This window comes from Ptychodera flava, chromosome 12 (assembly GCF_041260155.1).
Source record: "Ptychodera flava strain L36383 chromosome 12, AS_Pfla_20210202, whole genome shotgun sequence".
NCBI classification, from domain to species: domain Eukaryota; kingdom Metazoa; phylum Hemichordata; class Enteropneusta; family Ptychoderidae; genus Ptychodera; species Ptychodera flava.
This window is the reverse complement of record NC_091939.1, coordinates 6,378,818-6,403,776: the sequence shown is the minus strand read 5'-3', so window position 1 is coordinate 6,403,776 and position 24,959 is coordinate 6,378,818. Positions and strand designations below refer to the sequence as shown.

Below are 24,959 nucleotides of genomic sequence, written 5' to 3'. Positions count from 1 at the left end.
AGTGTTTTGTTGCATTCTAAGCCACTTTCAATGACATTTGCCGTAAACGATATTTTAAACGCAAAAATTACTAATTTCAAAACTTCATTTCAATGCAAGTAAGCTGTTTAGGCTGCGTTCACAAAAAAACGGTTAGGGGGGCTGGAGGAATTCAGGGGGGAATCGAAAATTTTAGGGGAAGTGGAGGGGGGAATTGAAAATTTTGCTCTACCTGTAGGGGGGGGGACTTGAAAATTTTTGGGTGCCTTTTGAGTTTTACATTTTCCAATTCCAAGTTTTTGTAGGTAATTCAATAAAAATGAATACCATTTTTTATGTCATCAAAATGTTGTAATGTTAGTAATAATTTAACAAAATCAAGAACCATTTTGTCACATTTCATGACTTTTATCTCGGAAAAATCTAAATGTGTGATTTGTCGTAAAAAACAAACTTGAGCCTCGTAACAGGGTAGAAGCTGCAACTGTTAATGATTTCTGCAATATTTCTATGCAATATAACAACTACAGTTTCTTGCTATCTCCCTACAGCATACTCAAACACACAATATTTAGTTTGTCAACAAAGCCTGTATATATAAATATAAATATGTCTTTGGTGATAATTTAATTGGAGTCCAGACTGATAGTCGGTTGTCAGTGATACAAATGCATGGTACACATACATAGGCTGTGATAGCAAGCTGAATACTGGACAATTCAACATGCTGTAGGGAGTAGAACAAGAACGCAGTTGTAAAACTGAACAAAAATATTGCCAAAATTATCAAAGTTGATACAGCTACTGCCTACGGGTAGTGTCACTATCAGATACTACCCTGCTACTGCAGTGTCACTGTCGCTGCATACCTGAACAGTGACAGAGACAGCTCTGACTCTGATGTACATGGTAGTTGAAGAAGAGGTTTGGTCAAATGACACTCATGACAATGAAACTCACTTGTACACAAGATCAGGCCAGAGAACAACACATGGAAGAAAACATAGATTCTGAAATGTTTGAATTCTGGCATATGAGAATAATCAAATATTAAAGAAAAAAGATTGGGTCACCATGCTTGATTTTCTAAATTTTCACACTCTCATTATAAAATGATACAGAAGTAAAACTTTGAATAGTAAAGACTAAAAGGCAAAATATGTGACCAAATGGAATTATTTATTTTTTAACCAAATTTGCAATTATCACACCCAAAATTTCAGAGATTAAAACATTTATATGATGGAATATTTTAACCTTCCGGTATTGTCAATTTTGAGTAGCATCTAATTCATATTGGTCTTGTAGTTTTGAAACAATTTTTTGGTAGGTCACTGTGCAATACGGCAATTAGCCAGAATTCACAATTTCCTACTCTCTCATGATTGCATTTTGTGCGCTCTTCAACAGGAGCAATTGACCTGGCCAGAGTTGGATTAACTCAAGTTGGCTTTTAGACCAATAAATCTAAAAAATTAACAGATGCATTTAAAGAACTTGCCTTGGGAATATGACTATACAACGTGCTAATACAGGTAGTGTTGAACACCTGTGAGCAGAAGGGCGCAATACATGTTTATTTTTTCTGCACTCACATCCTTTACAAATATGCGGGCCTGTGATAGTTGGGGGGACTTGAAACATTTTGACCATATAGAGGGGGGGGCATTTGAAAATTTTTTAGGGTACTTAGGGGGGGGTCTGAAAAAAATAAGATTTCAATCGAGATTCCTCCAGCCCCCCTAATCGTTATTTGTGAACGCAGCCTTATTAATTTGAAACTGCTCAATGTTTCATGGGACAATTAGATATCTATCAGATCAACATCTGTACCACGTTTCATCAAATTAAATGCCGTAGTTTCGGACTTACATCACTAATTACAAAGTTTATTTAATATGAAATTGTTCAGTGCTTCACGGGATAATTAGATATCTATAAGATAAATATGTGTAGCAGGTTTCATCAAATTTGGTGCGATAAATTAAGAATTATATAAAAAATTACAAAGGCTAGCCTATTAAATACGCAACTGAACCCTTAATTAACTTTACACTACTATATGCTTGACAACACATTTAGATATCTGTCGGATCAGTATCTGCAGCAGATTTCATTAAGTATGGTTCAGTCATTTCTGACTTCGCTAATTACACATCTTCATTAAGGTGGACCTGCATGTTGCCAACACAGTGTTTTTTCAAAGCAATATTTCTCATCGAAGATGACAAGGAAAACCCCCTCATTCATTTTCAAAAAGCAGCGACTCTAAAGTTTAGTATTGTAACAGTAGTTTACTCGAAGAAAGAAGTGGGTGTATATATGGGATAAAAAAACCTCAATTTTGGTATTAATGATAAAAATTAATTTAAGTCAAAACCCTGACGATATTTGTAATATTACACTTGAAAGAAGAGTATATGTAAAAGAAAACGACCGTTTTATTTGCATTACTTATCCTCATTCTGAAATGGCAAAGTTTGAAAGACAGACACTAAAAAAAGAAGTGATTAAAATCATGATCAGCACAATTAAAATGCCTCTTATTCAAAATGTAAGAACTGTATTGCCAACCAAACAGTCGTTTTTATGTAGCATTTAACGAGCAAAATGTGAAAATTTCAGAAAAATTTGACATGACACCCACAGTGTCATCAATATGTTCTTAGATTGTCATCTGTGTAAACTTTCATACATTTTATTCAGTATTTCTTGATATATTTTGATACTTCTACTATCTCCATAGGAAACAATTATATGAAAAAATTATAGCTCATAACTTCATCAATATGCAAGCCACACTAACCAAAATCAAATCAGATCCTTAAAATAGCATACAGTAACTGTCTACCAAATCTGACCTGAATCCGTACCGGCGTTTTTGAGTTATCGTATAAACAGACAGACAGACAGACAGACAGACAGACAGACAGACAGACATACAGACAGACATACGTACGTACGTACGTACGTACGTACGTACATACATACATACATACATACATACATACATACATACATACATACATACATACATACATACATACATACACTAACGCCCACACACGGAGAGACAGACAGAAATCGCTATGACATTAGCTCAGATGTGTGAATACGTGAACTAAAAATGCATTTTACTAGATGTCGCTTAAGCAATGACGACATAGGTCGGGTCGCAAACACACCGTCTCCTGCAATAGAGAACTTCGTTCATAGCTTTAGGTCGTTTGGTAGAGTATAAAAGCCACTAATATAACAATGAAACAATGGCAGCTTGGCATCTAATTCTTTTTAGTTCACGCAGTCACACACGTGAGCTAATGTCATAGAGATGTATGTCTGTCTGTCCGTGTGTGTGTGCGTGTGTCTGTCTGCCTGTCTGTCTGTTTACACGATAACCCTAAAACGCCTGAACAGATTCAACTCAGATTTGGTAGACAGGTACCACATGCTACTAGAAAGAAGCGATTAGATTTTGGTTAGTGTGGCTTGCATATTAATGAAGTTATGCAATATAAATTTGTTCATATAATTGTTCCCTATGGAAACAGTTATGACATTGTCGAAATGTATCAAGAAATACTGCATAAAATTTCATGAAACTTTTCAGATATGACAATATCAAAACATTATGATAATACTGTGAGAGTCATATCAATTATCTGCTCATTTGCATATTTAATGAACTTTTGTAATTGGTAACATAACTCTGAAATTTCTGCACGAAATTTGATGATATGTGCAACAAAGATTGATCTAATATATATCTAATTGTACTTAGAAGTATTGGGCAGTGTCATGTCAATAAATACCTGATTTGCATATTTTATGAAGTTTTATAAATAGTCATATAACTCCGATATTACAGTACCAAATTTGATAAAATCTGCTGCAGATACTGTTCCGACAGATATGTTATTGTGGTGTAAAGCGTTTAGTAGTGTGAAGTTAATTACGGGGTCATTTGCATATTTAATAAACTTTGTAATTAGTGATATAACTCTAAAATTACAGTATTAAATATGATGAAACATGCTACAGATGTTGATCTGATAGATATCTAATTGTACTGAGAAGCATTAGGCAGTGCCAAATTACAAAATAGCTCATTTCCATATGAAATAAAGTTTTCTAATTAGTGATTTAACTCTGAGAGTACTGTGCGAAAGTTGATGAAACCTGCTACATATAATGATATAACAGATATCTGATTGTTCTGTGAAGCGTTCTACTATTAATGAACCTGTTGAAAAACACGTGAGCACATTCAGTTCACATCTGGTTTATAGATTGGACTAACACGAGCCAATTTCCGTTAAAGATGGAAACTGACTTTTGATAATGCAGTAGTTAAATGCATACGTGAGGGAAGGTGCTATAGTGTTGGCTGCCGTCTTTAAGAATTTGGGTGATAATAACTCTGAACCGGGAGATTTCTTACACTTCAGAGATTTGAGTTGGGAGAGAACAAAGTTAAAAGTGGTTTGTCGAAAATTGAAAGAGGTGTTTTGGATACTGACGAAATCTGATAATTTGTCGAGATTGACTAGAGATCACTATTACCTCTGGAAGTCAGCTTGTTTACGGTGTTGATAAACAATTCATAGGATGTATTTTAGACGTGTTTAGGATCGATGAAAATGTTTTACTTGATCTAACTTTGGTGGGTGTACTTAACAATTTTGATGGAGCAAGTTCACAAAATGATTTCCAGTACAAAGATATATTCATGTCACCAGATGATAAGAGGTCGTTATAATACTGTGATTTGGATTTAAAATAAGATTTTTGACTCTGACATAACTCTGAAATTTCTTGCACCAAACTTGATATGTGCAACAAATATTGATCTGATATATATCTAATTATACTTAGAAGCATTGGGCAGTGTCAAGTTAATAATAGCTCATTTGCATATTTTCTTAAGTTTTATAATTAGTCATATAACTCCGAAATACCTGCACCAAATGTGATGAATATTGCTGCACCTACTGATCTGACAGATATCTAATTGTAGTGTGAAGCATTTAGTTATGTGGAGTTAATAAAGTGTTAATTTCCATATTTACGTGCAGAGAAAACGAACAAAAGGGTGAACTCAGCAGTTTCCGTTTAAACAAAATTTATTACGAAAACAAAACTAATTGCTAAGTCAGGGACAGAGTACAAGCTTTAAAAGTGTACAGACTACTTATCTCAGCTGGGACGGCAAAGCTCCAGTCTCAGAGTTGTAACAGTCAGTCGGATGAATGAACAGTCCTTTGGCTTGCAGGCTTGAAGCTGCACAAAGTCCACAGTATAAATCCAGCGTTGACAGTGAAGGTCTTGAAAAGTCTTGAGAATGACTACTGCTGGAGTTTTAGTAACACACAAGAGACACGATCCCAAAAGTCTGACTGGAAGCTGTGCACGTCCCTTTTATAAAGGCATATAAGAACAATCTAGAACTTTTATTGACATGCTAATTACTGTTCTAAAATTATCTCCCTTACACAACTAATCAACTTTCCAGAACATTCCAAACATGACTAATTGAATTCAAGGTTGTGAGGTCATCAAGGGCAGTGACCTTGAGAATGTTCTAGACTAATTGAACTCAGGTCATGATGAGTGTGGGGGGAATGACCTACATAACACCATATTTGATGAACTTTGTAATTAGTAATATTACTTCAAAATTACAGTATTGCATTTGATGAAACTTGATACAGATATTTATCTGATAAATATTTAATTGTACTGAGAAGCATTTGGCAGTGTCAAGTTATTAATTAGCTCATTTACATATTAAATAATATTTTGTAATTAGTGATTTAACTCTGAGAGTACTGTGCGAAAGTTGATTAAACCTGCTACATATAATGATATAACAGATATCTGATTGTTCTTGTTTCACGCCTCACACGGATATCGATTATATTAGTATGAATTGTGTTTATTGACATGAATATTGAAAAACATAAAACAATAAATCCTCTTCAGAGATAGTTACTCTGGCAGTAGACCATATACACGTCTAGTCTTGTCAAAGGTATGTCTTCCACTCCACGTCGTACGCTCAATTGAACTGCTGTCAGAATATACAATGTTTTTGTTCTTGTGTTTTGGTAAGTGATTATCCTGAGGTCTGCAAATGTTGCGTAACATCTCCTTGCTCGTTGTTTTGTCACTTTATATGAGACAGGTCAAAGGTACAATTGTTTTACACAACTTCATAACAGTCAAAAAGTATGCAGTAATTCATGTAATTCTGTATTATTTCATGCGTCCAGTAGTGTCTGATAAATGTCAATACATGTCGAGTCATCAGCAGTCGATTTCAATGCTTGATTACTAAGTTTGTGTAATTTTGCCAAACTCAAAGTCATTCTTTCCAATCAGGAGTCACATTAGTAGGTCAAGTTTTTGCTGTTTAGTAAATGCTAAAATTTTGTAGTCTGTTTACTGGATATGCAACATTCTGTGAAGCGTACTACTATCAATGAATCTGTTGTAAAACACGTGAGCACATTCAGTTCATATGTGGTTGTGATATGTATCTGTTATTTAAGCTCCTGACCAAAGCAGACGTATATCAACATCGCATCGATATCTTGGTTACGTATTAGATTTAGATACGATGACTGTGGGTTTCAATGCCTTCTGATAAATTTAGACTGACTACCACTGAAAGTATATCTGCCGCAAGCCTCTTGGTTGGCAAAGGTTGACCTATTGTTAAGTCATGTTTGGTTCCAGTGTCACCCTGGTATCAATTTCGATACACGGAAACTTCTTTGCTTCAAATTGTTTTCTCCATTTTTCCGGACGATATCGAGGTCGGTCAGTCTGAGATAACAGGCCAGTTCCAACTTCATAACATATGGCAACATAGCTTACAAGGTATTCTTTTTTTTTCTAACTGGGGATCGCCTACTGTGCATAAGTTGTTGTTTCTTTAGTAGCATCGTGGGATGAGGAGGCCCTACTGTGACTATGTGATTCTTATATCTTTCGTTCGTGTTACCAGGAATCTTTCGTAGGGTGTCTTCTCAGACTATAGACACTTAAGAAACAGACTAAAAACAAAAGTTCATTAAATATGCAAATGAACCCTTCACTAACTTGACACTACTAAGTGGTTTACACCACAATTAGATATCAGTCAGATCAGTAGCTGCTGCAGATTTAATCACATTTGGTGCATTTATATCGGAGTTATATGACTAATTATAAAACTTAAGAAATATGCAAATGAGCTATTTATTAACTTGACACTGCCCAATGCTTCGAAATATAATCAGATATATATCAGATCAATATTTGTTGCACATACCATAAAGTGTGGTGCAAGAAATTTTAAGAGTTATGTCACTAAAAACAAAAGTTCATTTAATATGCAAATGAGCAGATAATTGACATGACACTCACAGTATCATCATAATATTCTGAGATTGTCATCTACGGAAAGTTTCATGAGATTCCGTGCAGTATTTCTTGATATATGTCTACACTGTCATTACAGTCTCCATAGGGAAACCATTGTACGGAAAACATTATATTGCATAACTTCATTAATATGCAAGCCACACAAACCAAAATCTAATCAGTTCTTGCAAATAGCATATGGTACCCGTGTAATAAATCTGACGTGAATCTGTTTAGGCGTTTATGAGTTATCGTGTAAACAGGTAGACAGACACACACACACAGTAACACGCTTACACACACACACACACACACACACACACACACACACCACGTCAGACACACAGATATCGCTATGACATTAGCCCACGTGTGTGAACACGTGAGCTAAATCAGATATGAACTGAATATGATCACGTGTTTTACATCAGGTATAATAGTAGTACGCTTCACAGAATGTTGGATATCCAGTAAACAGACTAGAAAATTTTAGCATTTACTCAACAAAACAACTTGACACTAATGTGATTGTGACCTTTGAACGGAAGGAATGACGTGTAAAGATTTTGGGTTTGACAAAATTACAAACTTAGTTATCAAGCATTGAAATTGACTTTAAATAATTTTCCAGGGCCTAAAATGTTAAAAACTGTCAAGATACAAAGTTATGCTCTGCACCTTTTAAAGATTTTTGTTTTGTGAGGGATTTCTGGACTCTAATATCGATACAAGACGATACTACACAATGTGGTTCGTATCTTGACATGCTGAGTCAGCCTACTATGACCGGTTTTAACCAGATAAACATTGGCGATTTCGGGACTCTATCCGAAGACGACTCAAAGCGTCTCTTATCTCGACAGCCCGGGTCTGCAAAATCGCCGATATATACCATATACATAAAGACAATTTCGGGACAATACCTTGTAATATTGATACTAGAAGATACTAGAACGACTTCTTGCCTATAATGTCTCGGCACGCTTAGAAATAGCTGACATTTACCCTATAAATATCGCCAATTGTGAGACTAATAGACATCACTTCTTGGTCTTTTGGCCAGAGGTCCATATATCTTTCTCTCATGAATTTGACTTTGTTTGTGTACCGTCAATTTACTGTCTGTTCTGTGCTGTTTTGTGTCTATGTTTACAACTATGTCTTACGAATTCTGACCTAATGTTATTGGATTATGGATTGGTATGATTGCGATTATTGATACCTGACGATCACACTAGATTTACTGCAAAATCTTCAATATTAATCCGATAAATTTCGGACTTTAACTCTGATACTAGCCGATACTTTGTCAAATCATGAGTAAATATCCGATTTAGATCGGAGATTTCACCACCCAAGAGATCTGACAACCCGACTACCTCTGTCCGACTCTTGGTCAAAAATAGCATCCATGGCCGGTAGTCAAGAATCCTGCATGTTTTACATTATTAAATTTATTCATGCAAGAAATACATTTTTACATTTAAAGCATTTTTTTCCTTAAATGTCCACACGAAACTTTTATACACATTACTAGCGGGAATTCGTCGAAAGGGCCGATCGATTGTTTTCGAGGGCCTTGCACGAAATACATTCTTAACATGTAGGCTTAATAAATTTTTACTTGACGATCGGGACTTGGACAGAGGACCGATCGGGAAACACCGGCAGTTTTGGCTGGTCTTCCACTAAATACCTTCTTTACAGCAATAGAAGACACTAGATTTTTCATATCGCGGGTAAATATCCAATATAAGCTTATATCAAAGATTTCATCAATTTACAGATCTGAGCAAGCACGACTTCCTCAGTTCGACCCCATCTTTGAAAATTAGACGATACTATAGATTTGTTGAAATCGCGGATAAATATATATTCCGATTTATATCGGAGATTTCGCAACCTTAAAGATCTGGCTAAGCTCGACTTACATGGTAACAAATACAATCAGTCGATCATTCCGTATTATTTACAAACCAAAACTTAATTTTAAGCGACTGATGAAGTAAACTCTGTTTTAGAAACGTAGCATTGAAGGATCGCAGGGTCACTTAGTGTCTCCAATCCAGTTCGGGGTCCGAGCATTGTGACTCTCTCCACCACGGTCCCTCGGGATGGGGCCTCCACGGAATCATACACAAAACGCTAAGATATGAACTTATGTGTGCTTCTTTTCCATTATTACATATCTTGATTCAAATTAGAATGGTTTGATTTCAGTCGGGGAAAAGTAATACCCGATGTCAGAAATATCGCTGTCGGAACTCTCCATAGTCATCTTACGAACTCGCTGAATCGCTGATAACAGTACTCCTCCAGCTGCAAGCTACAATCGTCTGTATCGCCGATAACGTCACGCATGCTCTTCCCATGAGCCCTTTCGCGTCCATGGAATTCAGAGCTCATTTTCATAAATGTCGTCTACTTCAACTTCTCTTTTCGTCACGTCTTTGTCGTCAGCGCGTGCAATTATGTTGCAAATTTGAGCTGCATTTTATTCAGGGGTTCTATCAGAAGGGATGAATGATGAAATTCGCTGGACTTAGGATTCCCTTTTAATTAGGTTTTGCCACAAGTACGATATTTCACAAAAGGGGCCATGCGACTATGTTAGTGGCTGCGTAAGTTCAATGCCAATATTTGTCACGCACACTTAGTTCCCTTCCGTTAATCTGCATGGTGCATGGTGTCAAATCTCTTTTTGGCAATAATAAATCATTTTCTGTTGTTTCTTATACTTTTATACTTTTAAAGGCACGATTATGCTTTTCTATTTATCCACTATGTCCTTTTTAGAAATGTTGAGCAAGCACTGAACATCTTGTATATGCCATTGTATTGAGTACTGCTCTCAAAACTACCATGCCGATTGCTGACATCGTTCAACGTATACCTATTTATACATTTGGTTATATTGAAATAACATTTTTCTGCCTAGTAAAATATTGTGTTACAACACCCCCGGTTATTGCCACAACTAATTAAAGACTTCTGTTCGGAGATGACTTTCCTTGATTCCAATGCTCTGTCTTCAGTATTCTTTAAAGTCACTGAAAGACCATGATTAGTCAAACCAATATTGATACATCATAAAGTGTGTCCATTTGCATCTTCCTGTCTTTCATATATTAAGGAAAACAGGAAAAAATAAACAAAACCATTTTTTCTAAATCATAAATTGCATGGGTCACTGATACGACTCGACTCCTAGGTGCTGACATAGCTTTGCATAGCCCCATTGATGCCACTGACGTAGTCTTTGGTATAGCTGATAGCAGCCTTCACGGGAAAACGTGCCCCTGACATACAGGTGTCGCATAATATAAACCCATAGAAGTTAGGCTGACACCTATAATACGATAATACATAAAAAATATTACACCATTTGTACTCCAGTACGGCCTCCAGTACGGTCTCAGTTTGCCACTGCTGCTGCTGTAATTTCTGCTGACATTTGAACTCTAACCTGTTTATAGCTGCAACCAGACCTAGTTCTTCTTCTTACTTTTTGTACAGTTATTTTTTCTATTTGTCATTCCGACAGAGTCTGCGTCCTCCCCGGTAGGGTCTGCACCTTGTTCATGGTCCAAATCACTGACGTAGTCTGCATTTTAATCACGGTCATCTTCTATATTAGGGTTAAATATATGTATTCCTCTCCATTTAACGTATTTCACAGTAAGTAGACTAGCACTTAACACGGCAACTATATGTCTCACATGTATATGCTTTGCAACCTATTATCTTTTGTTTTTCAGTGAGAACGAAATTATTCCGCAGATCAATTCTGAGCTCTACCTGGGAGTCAACAGGGAGTCAAATTGACATTAATTGCCTCACTAACTATGCCTAACACGAACCCTATTGTGAGCACAGTCTTGGCTCATATATCTGAAGGGCCTGCTCAAGTGGCTTGTCAATATAAATCTTGTCACTTTCTCCCTCCTAAGAATTGCCTATGTTTACCACCAGCAAGAACACAAAGTAGAGTCTGCCCTATTTTTATTGGTGTCTGCTTTGCTTGCAGTCGTGTTCCCAGCCGGGACATTAGCTCAGACATCTGCATCTTTTAAAGTATCATTCAACGAACTCGTCATACTTTTTATTTATTCTTATAGAAAATAACATGTATGCGTACTTTTGATCGAGATAAAGTTACCAATAGTATGATTTTAAGTGCATAACATCCCATTATTTATATGAGCTCTCTTATTTATTGATACTTACTAAGCTTTTCCTGTTCGAGACTGTTTTGCCAACTTCTTTCCATAACCGTAGAATGATTTATCTTTGAGGTGAGGAAAAGTCCTTTCCATTGTAATTCAATCATGTATCATTCTCATTAATGAGTATTTGAAATTATGTAGACTAGTTTTACTAGGCTTTAGGCATGTTTGACCAAGTACTGAGTATAATCACATGAAGGAAAAACCAGACACAAAAATATGTTCTTGCTAAATAACAAAAGTTTTTCACCAGAACTAACGAAAAGTAAAAGTTACACTTTACAGCTGACATTTCTTTTACATGTATTGTAGTTTTCATGTAAATCGTTTATTGTAACATAGAAATCAAGTACAAAAAGTTTGCTCTTTCTATAATGGTACTTCAAAAACGTATATTGCTGGCAGATGTTTAAACGAATTTTTGCTCTCATTTACTCAGAGAGAGTGACTATATGCCAATCTTTCCTCTAATGAGTGTCCATAGAAATATTTTCATCCGCAAAAAGCCCTTGTAACCTCAAAGATTCTTCACCCATGCCTAACCTTTTTCATAAACTTTTTACATGGTTCAATAATCCTTTTTATGATTTATTGTTATTCGAACCAATATGTTGCACGTAATCTTGCATTTTACACCTTTACAACATTTGCAACAGAAGTTTTACTTAAATAGTGTACTTTGTTACTTAGGTGCTGAATTCTACTTCAAAAAATCGACAGTATAAGGAGTGATACAAGTGTAACGATGGCAAAGAAACACGTTTTTGTAACCATGAAGAACGAAATTACTGGAGACCCAAAGCAAGAATTTAAAGTCGAGGTGGTACGTTCAGCAACTGTCTACAGTGTTATGACTGAACTCCAAAAAGTCAAAAAGTTAAGGTAGGGAAAATCACTCCTAGAATCGTATCATTATTATTTCTAAAATGAATTGTTATCCAGTTCTCATCAGTTGAGCATTCGCCAAAATTTAAGTAACTGCAAAGTTTACAAATACGATTTTTCAAAGATACCGTAGCTATACTATTATACACCTGTGCCCCAAACACTCAAGAGTTTCATTATCTGTCAATGCTTTTTGTCTACAAAACTTAGCAATTAGGGTATAAAAAGGAACACTGAGGCATTCACTACATGGCGTTCACAGGTTCACGTATATAATTAATCCATTTGGCATTTTCTCAAAACGCTTCAGGCGTGTCTACAATATATTAATATTATGTGCTGCGCCTGTGAAATGCAGTTTCTGGCCTGTGTTTTAAAGTTGGCATCCTACCAAGATTGTATCGGCAGCTTCTTCGTCTGACAGGGCTGATTCAATAACAATCTGATTAAAATCAGATGTAGAGTACGGCGACGTCTTCTTATGCGTACGCGGTATTCTCTCGCTGTCGCCTCTCACTACATCTGACCAACTCCCACAGAAGGTCGCGTTCAAATCTCGCGCTCTGGCTAAAACAGCCGACCTATCAGAAGGCGCCTTACGGAGAACAATAGGTATGACTCGCAGCATGCATTTGCACTGAGAAGACGCACGAAAATCAAAAGTGTGTAACCGAGCTTTTCACCCAGTTGTAAACAAAGGCGCACGGCGAATTTTAAAATCGCCTTTCTGTGATTTTAATGTTGAAACATGCCTTTTATTACAATGACTATAATGACTGTGCAAACGGAAATCATGCGGACAGACCTTGAGACCAGCTTTGCGTACCGTACCATGCCGTGTGTTCCCGGCGTAATATGGCCTCCAATTACAGCCCTGCAGACAGGAATACACGGCGACGACTTATCGGTCCTGATTTGGACCGCCCATTGTATATCCATGCCTTTTCTAACTACTTTCGGCCGAGTAACTCATTAGATAACGCCATTAGATACGTCCTTGCAAGATATGGCCGGTTCCTGGACACTTGACCGACCTGAATCGCTGGTAAACTATTAAAAACGGTTTGAGACGAGAGCAAATTTTGAATAGAAGAGAGCTCGGCCCGGTCAGTGGGAGAACTCGGCGAGTTGCGAGCTCGGGCAGCTGGAGAAGTCAGCCAGTTGGCGAACTCGGCCAGTAGGAGTATGGTAATACGATGAGACTACAGTGTATATTTATTTTCTCGGTCTCGCCAGTTGTGTGAAAACGATGTCAATGTCATTCCATTCATGAGCGTGATCTTTGCAAACTTCCTCCACCGTGAAGTTACCTCCTTGCTTGAACAACGCTAACTACAAAATAACATCGGCCGCACAGCGTGGTACATCTTGTTTTGCTTTCCATTAAAAAACCCTGTAAACTCACGATTTACTACCGTCAAACCATAACATATAAAACGTTATTCATCCAACGATCAACGATTAAGTCATTGTTACTGCCAATTTGTACCTCTCGATCGTACACCCGCGCCCTACTCGCAATCTGCAGAAAGGCCGGGCCGCCCGACGTGTTTTTCAGAGTAGAACGTCTTCTTAATCTTTAATGAATGTTCAACAAAATAACATCAAAAAATAAAATTGGCATGCGTATAAAGGATCTGTTGACTGTGAAGAGAAAATGTACACAATCATCATATGATAATATCCGACCTCTCCCACTGGCCTTGCTGCGAAAACGAGCCCTGCCACTCCTTGACGTGTTCTGCTGGGAGGCTACGGATTCGCAGCAACCACGGCCCAGTTGGTCCACTGACCGAGCTCTCTGGGTTATATCAAAGTTTTTTGCAATGTGTGAGTAAGTGATTGAGTGACTAGGGTAGGCATACATCGGATTTCGGCCGAAAGTAGTTAGAAAAGGTAGTTTTTCGTGCACGATCCAAATTGGAACAGCGGTCACCGTGTATTCCGCCTATCAATCAGCACATTCAGCAGGGCTGTGGTGGGGGAGCTCAGGCCGTAGATACATCGGGAACACACAGCATCTTTAATACGCAGGTCATACAGTGAGCAGCGCCGGCACAGTGAACGACTTTGGCTGCTCAACTCTACTGTTACTTATACACTCCAGTATAATGTGTACAAAGCCGAGCGGCCACAACTTTCTAGACTGAAATTTGAAAGTGCGTCGTGTCGTCTACTTGACGCTGCGGACTTGAACATCGATTAGATCGGATGTAATTACATGGATCGCATAACGTGCAATCTGATTGGCTGCGTCAGAGCGCGAGATTTGAACGCGACCTTCTATGGGAGTTGGTCAGATGTAGTGAGAGGCGACAGCAAGAGAACACCGCGCAAGTACAGAGACGTCGCTGTACTCTACATCTGATTTTAATCAGATTGATTCAATAAGGGATACCCTAGAAAGCTCATTTTAAATGCAAATTATATATTAGCTGACATAAAAAGTTTCATAACCTATGGCAAAGCCCTTAAAGGCTGTGTTCGCTAATTGAAAAAGTTCGTGTAATACGCAAATCAGGAACTAGATAGGCTAAAATGCTACATGACTATTAGTAACATTTCATCATGGTATTAACTGCAATGTACATAGTAAGGTTTTTAAACTTTGATCAAGTGTATTTAGATATATGTATTCCTAATCAGGAAAGTTCATTAAATATGTAAGCGAGTCATTCATCTAAAGATGCTAAAACCGGTTTCATGAATGTTGAGTTATGGTACTAGTATCTTCAATGCACATAGTAAGTTTCCTCAACTTTAATCAAGTCAATACAAATCTCTTTTTAGGAAAATTCACCTAATATGCAGATTAGAAATTAAAATTAGCTGAAGGACAAATGCTAAATTGCTTTCAATAATAGCTAATATATAGTATCTCAAATGTCAATACCGAACTCCATCAAATTTGATCGATTCAATCCAGATATATCCCAAATTAAAAAAGTTCATTTAATATGCAAATTAGTAATCTGCTGAAGTAAAAATGCATATTGATTTTTAAGAATGTTATGTCATAGTGTCACCAATGTACACAGCAAATTTCATCAACTCTGATCGAACCAACTCCGACATATACCCCTTATTAGTAAGGTTTGTTAAATTTGAAAATTTGTGATTCGCTGATCTAAAATAGTGTTTTCGATATGCATAGCAAGTTTCGTAAACTTTATCAATTAAATCCAGAAATAAAGATTCCAAATTATGAAATTATAAAATGACATACTCCCTTGTAATTGGGAATTTGTCGATGGAAGTGACTAAACTTGAAGTCGATATGATGTGCATGAAAAAAGAAATGCGGGTACCATAGCCCTGTATGTGACTGATATAATATTGGATTGGGTTGTAAACAAGTAGACATTAGTCACTGAATGAATGGCATAGTGTTATATCCTTTTACTAAGTTGGACTGAATTAGGTATGTCATGCCCTGGCTCTTCAAATGTCAAATTCAACTCATCTGCAAGAAACTTGTAATGGTTCTTACTTGACATAAAAATGACAGAACGCCAGATGTGAACCGAAAATGCTCCCATGATCAGTACAGAAGAGACTTCAGATAATTATCTATTGATACTGCTAAATGCCTATGTTGACAAGTAAATCTTCATGAAATTTGCTGCACTCTGTCTAGACATTGCCTTAATTACAGAAATTTCTCAAATATGCAAATTAGTAATTAAATTAAATTAATGATCCTGCTAAATATGTTCATCAAATTTTGTTTGTTTGTTGTTTTTTCTTAACATAGCACCCTACGTACATAAATTCATCAAATATGCAAATTTGCTATTAATTGACATGTTCCTGCTAAATGTCCCTGCACAAAGTTACAGTTGTGGTATATAAACATCTGTTAGAAGTTGCAACAAATTTGAGTCAGTATTTATTGAAATATTACCAGATTTATAAAACTTCATACAATACGCAAATCAGCAATAATTGACACAATACAGACAATATGACGTCAAAACAATTTCAATAATCCAAATCATACAAGGTAATAAATTACCAGGTCATTTAGTATCAAGCATCAAAAATAAAAATATTTACAAGATAATGAAGGACCATCTTGAACCACGAATACAGTCATAAGTGGTGGTACCGGGTGTCCGGAATGGGTAAGCATACCCTGCTAGCATGCAACACCCGTCAAACATGGCCCTGAAGAATACATAGCATGATTTCTTATTTGATTATACAGATCAAGGTATAAAGCTGAATTTGCACTTTTAGTTGCTTCTTTGAGATCTGACTCATCTGGATAAATATAATTCTGATAATTTGATACGTTTGGATTATTCAAACTTAGGAGGTCAACGATATACATGTGTGTGTTATTAAAACGTTTTGTAATTCTCTAACGGCCAGATTTGTTGAGAGATTGTATGAACTCAGCTTCATATGAATAGAGAAATAAATCTGCAAGAAGTGGTGCACAGTTTGTTCCAACTGGAATGCCAACAGTTTGCCTAAATACCATACTTGCAAATTTGATGAATATGTTATCGATGGGAAAATGAAGCATCTTAATAACTTCATCATCAGTGTATTTATGTGTGGCATCAGTGTTGTTACTGAAATATCCCTTGTTGCTTGTGATGACAATGTACTGGTATATACGACTGCCATTCTTGTGAAAGAAGGCTTGTTTCACCAGCATGAATATTCTTGATTTAAGTTTACCATGGGGGATTGTAGTTTATAAAAGGGAAAAATCAAATGTACGGATGGACGTGTACTTGATTTTTGTACATTGTAAATTATGTAATAATTCTTTCGAATTCTTTAATATCTACATTTGATTAAATCCACTGGTCTCATAACTTTATCACAATAGCGAATAAGACCGTTTTGATGGTAGTCAAAATAATGGTCAATAGATGTGATAAACGTTTTGCTGTACACTTGCAGGCACCTGCAAACGTCTTTGTGTGCTATTAGAGCTCTATGTGACCAACATGTGTATAAAGTTTCATCACATTTGGTACAGTCTCTTAAGAAACAGAGCTCTTTTACAAAAATCACTAATTATGCAAATTAGCACTAATTATACGTGCAACACCCAAAATAATGTAAGTGCATATGTATGCTATAGTGTATTTTTCTTGTACCGAGTTTGAAAGGAATTGCTCAGGCATGTCTGAGATATCTGAACGGACGGACGGAGCCGAAAACATTCGTCTGTTGGACTTCGTCCGGGGGACTAATACGCAAGCTACTTTCATGTCATCCCTAATATCTTTCACCTCTGATATATTCTAGTGTAACCTTTAAGTACATCCTGAACAATGACTGCATGGTGATAATTTATACTGTAATATTCTTTTCTATATCAAAGAATGCCAGAAAATCGTTTTCTATGACACAGGAAATAGGTTTTTCCCACATGTTAAAATATAACAACTTATGTAGCTACACGAAGCACTGATGCACTTGTTTTCTAAATAGTTTAGTCAAATCGGAACCTGTTCAAACTGAAAAAATGTGTAGCCTGTCATGTGATCGAATGAATTTGTATCGTTACGTAACTGTCACATGATCAAGTGTCCTACGAAATACCTATTTCCTCTGCTAATTATGCTAAGAAATTCATACATTACCAACATCTTCTTGTGATAACGAATTAAGTTTACTATGAGTATGACCATTGTAAATTTATGTACTGTTCAGTCGCTAAATTTCAGAACCCTTGGTTGGGAATTTTTTATATTGCCTAATATATAATTTTTTCAGTTAAATTCGTTAAGTGTGCACCATTTAATTGCCGTCTGCTTGTTTTACAATGTATAAAATAGTATACCCAAAAATTGTTTAATGTCACTTCGAAAATTGCATACGAATATAGATGACTTAATATTGTTTTTTTTTTCTGAATAAGTATTGAGTTCCAGCAAGTGGCCCCAAACCAGATTGTCACAGCAATCAACGAGGTGCATAATGACTACGAAGAGAAGAAGCAGTGGTACTTCTACATTAATGGTTCTGATCCTGGACATCTAAGTAAGTTTTGATTCACTTTTTCATTTAAGACTTTAAGACTATGCCTGTGTGATTTCCTTGTACATCAGCACGAGAGGACGCGGCAATATGACATGCCAATGAGCACTGACCACAAGGAACTTAATACTTAAGTTGATTGTTGACTCTTGAAGAACTGTTATCTGCTGATTGTTTAGTTTCAATGTCAGTGATGTCTTAGCAACTATATATGGCGGTAATATTGCTTCCCTAGCTTGAAGTACCAGACAGGTATTGAGTACTGGACCAAACTTTGAATACACTCATTAGAGAGACACAGGCACAAACACAGAGAGAAACCGAAATAGAGATTGATAGAGAAAAAGGACAGATGTTTGGACGGATGAGGTATAGATAGACTGACAGACAGACAGGGACAGACAGAAAGACAGATAGACAGACACTGACAGGAAGAATGTTTTTGTGTGTCTAACAGATTGAAATTCGAATGCACTTAAGAAATGCACACAGACAGACACATAATATATATATATATATATATATATATATATATATATATATATATATATGTTTGTGTGTGTGTGTGTGTGTGTGTGTGTGTGTGTGTGTGTGTGTGTGTGTGGTGACAGGGTATGTGGTCAGGCATAAACTAAAACTACGGCCCTCATGCCTCCCACGGGACAAGTGGGTACAGACACTCACGTGCCTAAAGAGGAGAGATTTTGTTTGGTGCGAGCAAATGCCAAAGCGGCCATGGTGCTTTTCTTTCCTCAAAACTATATATGAAGTCATTGTTGAGTTGTCGTGTAAATGGGCTACAACAAATTTAAACTTCAGAAATCACTACTCCATCCTACTAAATCTTCACAACACACAAATAACGGTTAGGAGCTTGAAGAATCGCGATTGAAACCTATTTTTTTATTATTTAAGTCCTCCGCCATTAATCATGTAGCCGAATATTTATTAGAGATGCACGCAAAGAAAAAATTATCATGGATTGGGCAGTTCTGCTCACAAATGTTCAACAATATCTGTTATGAGCAGTTTGCAGAGCTATATTCTTAAGGCAAGTTCTTAAATCGATTGATTTTTAAACGCATCAGTGGACTTTTTAGCTCAGGAGTGTAAACACGTGGGCTAATGTCATACTGATGTCTGTCTGTCTGTCCGTGTGTGTGTGTGTGTGTCTGTCTGTCTGTCTGTCTGTCTGTCTGTCTGTCTGTTTACACGATAACTCAAAAAAGCCTGAACGGATTCAAGTCAGATTTGGTACAAGGTACCATATGCTACTTGCAAGAACTGATTAGATTTTGGATAGTGTGGCTTGCATATATGCAATATTGTTTTTTTCCGTACAATGGTTTCCCCATACTGCACCAAATTTCATGAAACTTTTCACAGATGACAGTCTCAGAACGTTATGATGATACTGTGAGTGTCATGTCAATTATCTTCTCATTTGCATATTTAATGAACTTTTGTTATTAGTGAGATAACTCTGAAATCCCTGCACGAAACTTGATGATACTTGCAACAAATATTGATCTGATATATATCTAATTATACTTAGAAGCATTTGGCAGTGTCAAGTTAAAAAATAGCTCATTTGCATATTTTATGAAGTTTTGTAATTAGTGATATAACTCCGATATAACTTCACCAAATGTGATGAAATCTGCTGCAGATACTGATCTGACTGATATCTAACTGTAGTGTAAAGTATTTAGTAGTGTGAAAGTAATTAAGGGTTCATTTGCATATTTAATGAACTTTGTAATTAGTGATATTACTCTAAAATTACAGCGTTAAATTTGATGAAACTTGCTACAGATGTTGATCTGATAAATATCCAATTGTACTGAGGACCATTGAGCAGTGTCAAGTTAATGATTAGCTCATTTGCATATTTCATGAAGTTTTATAATTAGTCATATAACTCCAAAATAACTGCATCAAACGTCATGAAAACTGCTGCATATACTGATCTGACACATATCTAACCTTGTTGTAAAGCATTAAGTAGTGTAAAGCTAATTAAGGGTTCATTTGCATATTTTATAAACTTTGTAATTAGGTGTATAACTCTGAAATTACGGCACCAAATTTTGTGAAACGTGCTACAGAAATTGATTTGATAAATATTTAATTGTGCTATGAATCATTGAACAGTGTCACGTTAATTTAGGGTTTATTTGTATATTTAATGAACTTTGTAATTAGTGACATTACTCTAAAATTACAGCACTAAATTAAATATAACGTTCTACAAATGTTGATCACATTGATGTCTAGTTGTCCCATGAAGCATTGAGCAGTGTCAAGTTAATTAACAGCTCATTTGCATATTAACTAAAGTTTTGTAATTAGTGATTAAACTCTGAGAGTACTGTGCGAAGTTGAAAAAACCTGCTACATATAGTGATAACATATATCTTATTGTTCTTTGAAGGGTATTACTATTAATGAACCTGTTGTAAAACACGTGAATATATTCAGCTCATATCTGGTTTGATTTATTAGTCAAAGCCGATTTGAGTTAATCATAACTCTTTCAAGGTCGATAGCACTTGCTGAATAGCACACAAAATGACGATCATGAGAGAGTATACAAATTGTGAATTCCTGGCTACATTAGATGTCACTTATGAAAGAATTACAAATTTGACAATACTGCAATGTTAAAATACTCCATCAAATAAACCTTTCAATCTTTGACATGTTTGGTGTAATAATTGCAAATTTGGTAAAATTAAAATATTTCCTGTTGTCACACATTTTTTCATTAGAGTCTTTACTGTACAAAGTTTTACTTTTGTGTTATTTTACAACGTAAATTTAGAAAATCAAGCATGGTGCGCCCGTTTTTTTCTTTAAACTTGATTATCCTCATATGCCAAAATTCAAAAATCCCCGATAACTTTCAAGTCTCCTGGTCCTCCATATCATTTGTTGCACTCTGGCCGGATATTGTATATAAATATTTTTCACTGTCATGAGCGACGCATGGCCCGATACTCATGGCCCATACTCAGAGCTATATATGTCACTGCCGGTGTGCAGTGTCAGTGACACTAGAAAAGCAGTAGCTTATGTAACTTTGATAATTTTGACAATAATTTCGTTCCGTTTATACAACTGCGTTCTTGTTCGACTCCTTACAGCATGTTGAACTGTCCAGTATTCAGCTTGCAAACACAGCCTGTGAATATGTACCGCATAATTGACAAATGACTATCAGTCTTGACTCTAATTCAATTATCACCCAATATTTATACAAACAGGCTTTTGTCGTCAAATTGATGTGTATCAGAATTTTGTAGGGAGACACCAAGAAACTGTATTTGATATATTGCATAGAAATATTGAAACATTATCAACAGTTGTAGCTTCTGTTCTGATACTAGGCCTACTTGTTTCCTTTTATACAAAAATTCATATATTTGAGATATTTTAGAGATGAAAGTAATGAAATGCGACAAAATGGTTCTAGATCTTTTTATGTTATCACTAACATTAGAAAAATTGAATGACATTCAAATGTTACTAAATTTTCATTGTATTACCCACTAATGGAATTGTAAAGCAAAGGGGAACACAACAATTTTAAAGTCCCCTACAGGCAGAGCAAAACTTTCGAGTCTCCCTACTACCCCAAAAATTTTCGAATCCCCCTGAATTCCTCCAGCCCCCTATTTTTGTGTGTGAACGCAGAGTACAAGGTATGTGGAGCTTTCAGGTAACACTTTGATGCGTTTTTGATGAGGGATGACTAGGTTATGAGCTGATTAATGAATGTTTATAGACAGAGTTTAAACCATGAGTCGCTCATTACCCTGCCTTTGTTTTATCAGTACTTATACTATCTCTTTGAATTTCACCCAACTACAACTGGACTGTATAGCTACTGTAGCAAGACTAGAAACAACTTCCCCAACCAATTCCAGTCGTTTGACAACATTTAGATCAACTTAGACGTTCGTACTACCATGAAAACAGCCGAAACACCATTGATTTGCTGCAGAAATTTACAGCAATTTACGCTATACGGAAAAGATAAATACAAGAAAGAGAAAATCAAGTACGAGGCAATGTGATTACAGATCCATCTATCGATCGATCCATCTATCGACCAATTTATTGAATCGATCGATTGACCATTCCATCGATCGATCTATCGACTGATTAATCTACCATTCTATCAAATTAATAGAGCCATCGTTTTATCGATCTAACCCATCTATCTGTTTATATATATATATATATATATATATATATATATATATATATATACATAAATATATATATATATATGTGTGTGTGTGCGTGTGTGTGCGTGTGTGTGCGTGTGTGTGTGTGTGTGTGTAGAAGCATGACACTCAAGTAAAAGAAATTATAATTTTATACTTGAAGGAACTAATGTTAATCAGACTATGATGAGGCTTTGATTTGGTCACCAAGACAATGGAAAGCTTTTATTAATTCCTAGACTTGCGAATGAAATCTCATTGGTCTGCTTTTGTTAAGTAAATTTTTGGCATATATGTCAAAATTTGATAAAATATAATTGCACCCAAAAACTCTTTTTTGTTTACCTTGCAATGTTATAAAAAGCATGATCATTATAGTTGTCATACTTGGGTTTTGAAAGGACAATTAGCTGTACGTCTCTCATAATAAAACTGATGCACTATGTTCACATACATTTTTCCGGTCATTCACCAGCTCTTAATACAGCCGTACCGAATGATGGTGACACCATCGACTGGAAGTATGAGCATCGTGATTAAGTAAGTATGAAAATCCTTTATATTGAGACCGACAATCGCTTTACTTTACCATGAATTTTGATGAAGCTGTTATAGTTGATAAAATGTACACCTCTGAGATTAGAAGTATTAATTGTTAAATCTATAAAAATACCATGGATGTTAAGATCATAATTCTTTTGTTGATGTTGCTGTATATTCATATATTTACAGGTGACACTGTCTACTGTTCAGTCAAGGCCAGGGGTCACCCAAATACATAAAGGGAAAGGATGGCGGTATAACAAATATGAAGCCGTCGCAAACAAAGTAGATCAGGATGAAATGCAGTCTTCAGTAAAAACAACTAGTCTATGTAATCTTATATATTCGTAATTATTAGATTATTTTCACCATTAACAGGGGTATATTGTAAAACCTTTTGATTTTTGAAAGTATGAATTATGCCAGAATTTGTACTGTTTGAAATGATCAACAATTACTTTAACTCAATTTTTGTTTATTGTCATTTAATCTTCACATTTTATTTTTGATAGTTGACCCAAAGATCTTTATTTAGAGTCCTAATATTACAAACAGCTAGCATCACCAGCGTTGTTTCCCTATCTTCGATTCGGGGTCATTTCCAACTTTATGAGTTCAATTACTGTATGTCTCTCATTATAAAACTGATGCACTATGTTCACATACGTTTAGACCTGATGCTTAACAAATTTTATTTCAAATTACTCCTACTCTATCCACTGAATCCTGATATCTTTCATATCCAAAATTGATCGTTTCATTACCAGCGCCTTAAAAGAAATATTTGTCAACTTTTTCGATGTCTTCTAGATGTATCTAAAATAATATTTTAATTCGTAATTGTATTGCAAGAAGGCCGACCAAACCAATGTTATAACGAGGTTGTTTATTATCATTACATGAAAGATCCCAGTATTCCTACCTTCAACATTATCATAACCTCAAAAATTAAATGGTTGACTATTTTTCTTGATGTTTATCAAATAAATAGCAATCATACTAATCTGTTCACCAAAATGATTGCTGAAAAGTAATTTTGTATAGCAAGTGTATATGGTAATCACAGCACAGCATGGCACACATAATGAACAAAGTGGCGGTAAGCATAACAGTGAAATCAAGAAAGAAAGATAAAGTTAAAACAACCAATAAGTAATGTCAGATGCTTCAAATGGGTAAGCATGACCCGCCCGTATGTGGCACCCGCCATACATCAATCTGTAAGTCAATACAAGAAAAGATAACTATCTACAGATTAGAAAAAGTTCAGTATGAGTCTTTTGTATTTGTGTCTATTAAGGCTTGACACAACTCTTTGTTCAATTCTTCTTTACAGCTGTTGTCAACTTCTAGATTGTAGCTACAATTTTATTGAGTATTGTTTAATAAAGCCATACATAGACTGCTACATTGTGCATATCATTGTTTTGTTTCATTTGATATATTCTGAATTTCGTTGATGGTAGTCATTAGCGTTTTCAGTGGAACATTATCAGAACATCTTTTGTTAATTTCTTGGACCAAAACAAGCTTTTATTGTTTTGAACTTGTCATCATCATTGCTTTGTGAAGGCAAAGTTATTAATTATTAATTTCCATGTCATGTGTACAACTCACTTCTTTGAAAACAAGAAAAAGTAAATCGTTCAGAGTTTTTCCATCTTTTTACAATGAAAATATATCA

At 35.8% G+C, this 24,959-nt stretch overlaps 1 protein-coding gene across 1 annotated transcript; it reads left to right on the top strand.

Moving 5' to 3' along the window:
• Positions 1-10,940: 10,940 nt before the first annotated feature.
• On the top strand, positions 10,941-23,272 carry LOC139146009 (uncharacterized). The gene is made up of 4 exons (XM_070717456.1): positions 10,941-11,064; positions 12,303-12,494; positions 18,382-18,503; positions 23,208-23,272. Exons 2-4 carry the CDS (start codon positions 12,358-12,360, stop codon positions 23,270-23,272), a joined length of 324 nt encoding a protein of 107 aa, XP_070573557.1. The 5' UTR covers positions 10,941-11,064; positions 12,303-12,357.
• The last annotated feature ends 1,687 nt before the right edge of the window (positions 23,273-24,959 follow it).

Coding starts and splice junctions, on each gene's coding strand:
- LOC139146009 (XM_070717456.1), top strand. CDS start 12,358: ATGGCAAAGAAACACGTTTTTGTAACCATGAAGAACGAAATTACTGGA. Junction 12,495..18,381: donor CAAAAAGTCAAAAAGTTAAG/GTAGGGAAAATC, acceptor TTTCTGAATAAG/TATTGAGTTCCAGCAAGTGG. Junction 18,504..23,207: donor TTCTGATCCTGGACATCTAA/GTAAGTTTTGAT, acceptor GTCATTCACCAG/CTCTTAATACAGCCGTACCG.